We start from the raw sequence: 7,216 nt of genomic DNA, 5'->3' as shown, positions 1-7,216 counted from the left end.
CACGTCCATCTTCACTTTTTGATAATTTTATTTTAGGAATGCCCACAAGCTCAACACAAGCTCACTTCATTTTTCAGCCTACACATCCAGCATCCCTCCGTTGAGCCTCTTAAAGGGACAGTGCCTTACACTTAAAGGGTATGTAAAACATGTTTTTTCCCCTCTAAATACAGTAAATAAGAATACAGTAAAGTACTGATTTTAACTGTTGACTTGCATTTTTCTCAGTGTATTACAAATATAAATATACATAAAAACGTATAACTATGTTAACTTGACACACTGATATCACAAATCACCATAAATATGAAATAACATTTTGAGTGTGTTACAGAAACCTGCTATAAATGCCCATGTTGGAAAAACATAAACTTGTTACCAATCACTGTTAACTGAGCTTTTGAAGATGCAAGCCCTCATGAAATCAACCAGTTAAATTTGGGTTATTGACACTGCAACCAAAACATAATATGTCAGCAGTGTGATGACCCTCACTTGTTCAAAGGGGATCATAAGCAAAGACTGGCTCGTATAAACCTTGAATATGTCTGATAACATTTGTCTTCTACCTAAATAAATATAATAAAGAAATTCCCTTTAGCCAGAAAATGCCAAAAAGCTACTTTAAGACTTAGTGTTCTGGATTTTTTATGCAAAATAAAAAGGATTGGGCTTCAAACAGAAATGGCATATGGTTATAAGATAAGAAAAATTATTGGGATTAAATTAATTAAGGGTTCATGTTTTCCATCCAGTTACTTGTTATAAGATTATTTATTAGCACATAGCAGCAGTGGAAAAAGTTTCCAGATCCCCAAGATTGGTTACCTCAAATATACCCGACACTCTAATGTTGAGCTTTAACACTAAACGTGTTCTGTCTTCACCAAAATACTGTGGAGTCCTTAAATCTTGACAATATGTCATAATTTATCAAATGGCCCACTGTCAAATTCAACTATAACATGTATTTTTGAGTAATCAACCATGGTATACCTGCAGTCCATGTAGGAGACATAATGTGTAATATGAAGCATATTAAAACCAGGACCAAGAAAACCCACATCACTCCTGTTTTTAAATCCCTGCTCTGGCTTCCAGTGCACGCCAGAATTGGTTACAAAATCATTTTAGCTGGTTGTGAAGCATTGCATGGCCCTGCCCCAACTGCATAAAAGAATTGACAAGCCCATAGATAGATAGATCTTCAGCCCATGTCTTCCTAGTTTTCCTGCGATCCAGGTCTGGTGAAGCAAGCTCCAAATAGGTAGAATGCACTACCAAGCATTATCATAGAACACCCAAACACTGAACTCTTTAAGAAACATTTATTTGTATTTGTTGTATTTTATCAGGTTAATAAATCTGTGATTTTAATAGGTATATGTTTTTAAGTAGGTTGGGCCACTGTGTTTATAACAGAACCACTGTGCACTTTAATTGCTGCATACACCTATCTGCTTGTTTGTGTTTGTTGTTGTTGTGCTCATAGTAATTACATATGGGCATGTATTTGCTCCTGTGAAGCACGTTGTGATGCTTTCTGTATGAAATGTGCTAAATAAATAAATCTTCTTCCTCTTCTTCTAGTGCAATTAAGAGGCATCAAATTGCCATCCTCGAGTTAAGTACAACACTTTCTAAATATTAAGCACAGTGCTTAAGTAACAACTCTTATTTACTGTTTAAGAACTGCTTAAAAAGTTGTACTTTAAGTCCACTTTCATAAGATTGTATAGAGTAGCCGAATGTGCAACAGGGTGCTGCTCTCCTCACATACCATTTACAAAAGATGTACAACAGCATCCCCTATCGTTTTAAACGCTCCTCTACAACCCTTTTCGCATAAAACAATTATATTTATTATATCCAGAAATACAGTCATTTTTTACCTGGTTCTTGTAAAATAACAGTTTGTCGTAATTTATTATTTGTATTGTTTTAATTTGTTCCCCACGCTCAGGTGGTTCAGCGGGGTTGAGTTGCGAATCTGCGGAAGCGAAATTTAACACAACAGTCTCAACGAGGCAGGAAGCCACATGTGCAGCTAACACAGAGGAAGCAGTACGAGACTTCAGGCAGAAGGGACGCTTATAGCTGTGTGTGTGCATGTTAGAAAAGCCCTACAAACACAACCTTTGACTGAACTATTTAGCTCAATTGAGTCCAAGGACAGTTTTTTACAATGTCTTCGTTCAGGAAAGCGTTGAAATCCCGGCAGAAGAACCACCATGAAAGATCTCAGGTGAGCATTGCAGTATTATGCTACCTTGTTAGCATGCTAAATCAATCTTAATTTCCCATCATTAGCACAGCACTAAGCAACATTTAGCAAAGTTAACTGCAAGGAAAAACTTCCTTTAAAGAGGCAGAAACCTTGAAAAAAGCAGACTCATATACAGCAATCTGCCAAAACTGTGTTGGGCTTTGACAGTGGGATAGAGGGAATTGCAGATGCTGTCTTGTTATGAAATGCTACCCTGTTCAGTTACGTTTTCCAGATGTTGATGTATGCAAAGTCACCTCACCAAGCTAATTAATGTGCCACTATTTTCCTCCTTTAAAGTTATCATTCATACAACATATACATACTGTACAACGTGTAGATCTCATGTTAATCCATCATTTTGTTCCATCAGCCTGGTTTCAGGAAAAATCTGGGCTTGCTGGAGAAGAAGAAGGACTACAAACTCCGTGCAGAGTAAGTTTAACAAAGTTAGAGGAATGTGTTTTGTTTTTCCAGGCTTTTTGTAAAATCAAAAATGATATGAGTTCTAACATCAAACATGGTTAAGGAGCATGTTTTGGCGTGTACTTAATTTGCCGTTTTCCTATCCTTTTACAGTGATTACCACAAGAAAGAAAACACCCTCTCTGCCCTACGAAAGAAAGCTCAGGACAAGAACCCAGATGAGTTTTACTTTAAGATGATCAACTCTCAGCTGCAGGTGAGATACGCTCTAACATCAGAGCTAAAAGAACCAGCAACGTTATCCATCACATTCAGTCTTCATATCTTGTTTTAGCTTTTTCAGGTTGTTTTCTTTACTGTGATTGCAGCTACTGTAACTGTTATTTCCTGCTAAGGGTTGATAAAGTATGTATCTATCCAGTCTCAGTTTCTGTAACATTTGATATATTTGGCTGAATTTGTGACCCGTTTGCAGGATGGAGTGCACGTAGCAAAAAAAGAGAAGGTGGAGGTGACAGAGGAGCAGATTAAAGTGATGAGGACGCAGGATATCAAATATGTGGAGATGAAAAGGGTTGCAGAGGCCAAGGTAAGATAAAGTAATCTGTATTTAATCACGCATTGAGAACCTCTCATCTTTTAGTTTTGGTATAAAACAACTGCATATTGTCATGCTGTCAAATGTCTGCAGAATTACCCTTTTAAAGTTTAAGCAGCTGAAATGATTACTGATGGTACATTTAGCCAACATCGTAACAAGTTTAAGTGATGTCATTTAAAATCTTCTACTTGAACAAAATGAAACATAAACTGTTCCCTCTAATAATCACATGGCCCCCTTTTTTTTTTTTTAACAAAACTATATTCCATTTTCACATTGTCATCAAACAAAAAATTCAATATAACGGGGCGCCAGTAGCCTAGCGGTTAGGTTAGTGTGCTCCCCATGTACAGAGACTGGTTCCTCAAGCGGGTGGCCCGGGTTCAAATCCGTGGCTCCCTTCACGCATTTCATTCCCCACTCTCTCTCTCCCTGATTTCTGACTCTATCCACTGTCCAATCTACAAAAAAGCATGAAAATCTCTAAAATAAATCTTTAGAAAATAAAATATAATATGCACAAAGTAAAAGATCAAGGAATCAGTTAGGAATATCCCTTGAGCAATTAACTTTCTGTCTGTAGTAAAAGTAGTTTCCCTTTGTAAAAGCAGAATCTTTGCCAAAATCAGACAGTTGTGGTTTTAGATAAGGTTGTCATTTACCTTTAGTACCAGAGGCTGAAGTTTTTACTGATACTGTTGCACACAGTTTCTCTTGTAATGACCTGAATTGTCAGATAGATCATTGCCAAGCCTCCATCTGTTAAATGAATCCTCCCCAAGTAAGCTCTCTGTTCCTGCCCTGTGTTGATGTTTGTGTTTTAATAATTTTTTATCAGAAAATTGAGAGGCTAAAGGGAGAGCTCCATCTTCTGGAGGCAGACAGCAAACAGAAAAACAAGCACACATTTTTTGTCCAAAACAAGAAAGACGGTAAATATATGAAAACAGTACATGATTTTGTTAATAGTTAACATTAGACACATGTCTCTTCATGTGCTTGAATTGGTACGCTGGATGTTTAATGGCATTTTGACTTTGTCCCCTCAGTGGAGTTATTTGACCTGGCAGACCACCTGAACACGGCTCCTGAGCTGGTGGACAGAGTGTACAACAGACCGACTCTGCAGACTCTGGAGACAACGGTCATCCGGGCAGCTGAAGAGCCTCACAGTGTGATGGTCTGTGTTCATTTTTAAAGTTGTGTTGATGTAGCTCTGAATTAAAAAGTCTAAATGTAATGTGCTTAAATCATGTTTTAGTGACGCAGAGGTTTTATTTAAGATCCATCTCCACCCACTGATGATTTATGTATATGCCTCATTCCTTCTGCAGAAACTGGCCAAGCAGAGGAAACACCAGTACAAGATTCTTTCTCAGAGGATCGACAGAGAAAAGAAAATGTTTGTAATCAGCCAGAAGATTCAGACCCGCAAGGACCTACAGGTGTGGAAATCTTCAATTCAAATAATGATTTTAATTTCAGATGCTTGTGTTGGTAGCCATCCTTTTTCATTGTTTAGAAGTTTTTAACTTTTAAACAAGCACTGAGATATATTTTTCTACTCTTTTTCACCAGGACAAGATAAAGAAAGTAAAGGTAAAAAAGGAAACACCAAAGGCTGCAGCTATCTACAAGTTTGAAGTCAAGAGGAAACGCTGAGCGCGGAGCAATCTTCATCCTATGAAGAAATCAACAACATTGCAAAGAGACATTGGTGAAATCATGGACTGTTTCAACACGAAGTTGACTACATACATGGGATACATTTATTTCCCTTACCTGTTGATGCAGCTTTGTGGTTTTGTAAATATTTATCTAAGATTTTTGTTTCTTTCGAATAAATATCTGAAAAATACACATTATTATTTATAGTATGCAAATTATTGACTCAAAAATGTGTGAACTCCTTTTGGGACAGATGTTTATCTATAGTCCATGATCTTCAGGTTTATTTCAAAGATTGGTGTCAGAGATTTGAGAGAAGGAGGATTCACACTGGTATTGAGGAGTTGTGATTGTACTTTGCTATTGTACCACTAGAGGGCATTAGTGTTCTTTATCACGGTATCCAGGGAAAAACTTGGGAATTAAGCAGCTGGAAATTTTGCATAAAATGGGCAATATGTAGATTTATATGACCCCATATTTCAGAGTTAAACTGTGGTTGTGATTTCTGTCAGATGTCACCGATGTTTCCTGTTATAAGTTGCGAAGACAGCTCTCTGGATTGCAATGTATTCAGAAGCTGAAACACCTCATTGCCATTTCAAACATTTCATAGCAGACTGCGATGTTCCATTTCAAAGACTTCTCCAAAAAACGGTGAAGAAATGCATTTTCCTTCTGTCAGAATTTGAAGGACACCACTTTGGCGTGCCCCAGTTTCCTCCAGCTTGAAGCAAGTGAGTCACTTAGAAACAGGTTGTCTTTGTTTACCTCTCAGGAAGTAAGGATGCATCACATCACCAAACAACATTTCTTTCAGATTTTGCATTCAGGTGTGCATCAGATTTTGGTAAAAAAAGACATCGTGAACCAAAAAAGTTTACTCCAACCTGTGCGTAATTAGAGCCAGTCTAAAACACTGGTGTGTTTTTATCACTGTGAAAAAGTTAAAGTCACAGATACATTTTACAAAAACTGTTTTGAACTTTTATGTAACCTATCCTGCAAATTCTTGTGAATCATAAAATTTGAGTTAATACGGGAATAAACATAGAAATAGCCAACACATTTATTAAAAGTGAGGCGTGATGCATTCACAGGTTTATCAAGTCTCCAGAGCCTCTGACAAGTGTTGTTTTGTTGCAGCACTCAATACTAACCAACACCTTCACACGGTGACACCTGCTGCTACATTAAGTATGATTAAGATGTCAGTACGTAATCATTGCCTATAATAATCACATTTTCAATCCTTGCTTACTTAAGTCACCTTGATTAAAATGACCTATTATTAACTGAATGATTCATTTCAGCTGTGCTTAAGCAACAATACATCTGTTCAAAGACTACAGTGGGAGAAAATGAGACCATTGTTATATTACATCTTAGTTTTGTGTAAGTCGCTGAGTTATCTCATTGATGTGATGTTTTATATTCATCACAGGATTTCAAGTAGCCTAATATTTACCAAATCAGCGCTAATTTAGCACATATTTTGACATATTCAAAGTAACAGCAGCAGAGGTGAAATGAATGTTATTCATGCTTTACCTGTTCTATTTGGGTGTCCTGGTGAGTCAGATGAAATTCATGACAGTGTGAATGTGAGCTAGCGTGCACATTATCCAGACTTAAGAAGCTGAACAGCTTAATTTAACACATTGTTAATAACTTATTTTTCTAGTCCACTGTGTTAAGGTTCTATGAGAGCTATTGTTTTCCATGTTTTCTTCATTTCTTTTTACTTTTCACAGAACAATCCAGCTTCCACTGCTCAGGTGTATGATCAGTTTGTCTTGTGGTCATGTTTACTCAATTTAGCTCAGATGCCTCATTGTGAGAAGATCCTTGGGTTGACTGCAACTAAAGTCCACTCTTCTGTTAATCCTCCTGCTCGCACAACTGAAGAGGACCAAGGTCAAGAATTGTATGACCTCTCACCTCTGAAAAGAACTGAAGCACCTATTCAAGGCAAGTTCACAAAATCTTTCCGTTTCTTATTCTTTCTGGCGCTGTTGTTCTCCATTAACTTCTATTTGTTTATTTATGTGCCTGAAGTGAATCCAAACAAACTGTACATGTGGTTCTTTCATCCTTTTGTGTGGGATAGACTGAAGACCTGTTACCCAGCAGCAGATCACAGTGACCCACGTTTGATTGATCACTGAGGTGGCAGCAGCTTCATAAACAGGGCCCATCCATCAGCCTCTCCTGGGAGCTCCTGGCTGGGAAGAGGGAAGAGTGGGAGCCAGTGA

The 7,216-nt window shown here is 37.6% G+C and overlaps 1 protein-coding gene across 1 annotated transcript; it reads left to right on the top strand.

The window, feature by feature from the left end:
• The first annotated feature begins 2,021 nt into the window (after positions 1-2,021).
• utp11 (UTP11 small subunit processome component) lies at positions 2,022-5,151 on the top strand. Its single transcript, XM_061050137.1, has 8 exons — positions 2,022-2,245; positions 2,640-2,701; positions 2,846-2,948; positions 3,168-3,281; positions 4,132-4,225; positions 4,343-4,473; positions 4,628-4,738; positions 4,872-5,151. The coding sequence occupies exons 1-8, from the start codon at positions 2,186-2,188 to the stop codon at positions 4,953-4,955; spliced, it is 759 nt and encodes a 252-aa protein (XP_060906120.1). The 5' UTR covers positions 2,022-2,185; the 3' UTR covers positions 4,956-5,151.
• The last annotated feature ends 2,065 nt before the right edge of the window (positions 5,152-7,216 follow it).

Source organism: Labrus mixtus, chromosome 11 (genome assembly GCF_963584025.1).
Source record: "Labrus mixtus chromosome 11, fLabMix1.1, whole genome shotgun sequence".
Classification (NCBI taxonomy): domain Eukaryota; kingdom Metazoa; phylum Chordata; class Actinopteri; order Labriformes; family Labridae; genus Labrus; species Labrus mixtus.
The sequence above is the reverse complement of the archived record's forward strand: the minus strand, read 5'-3'. Positions and strand labels throughout refer to the sequence as shown.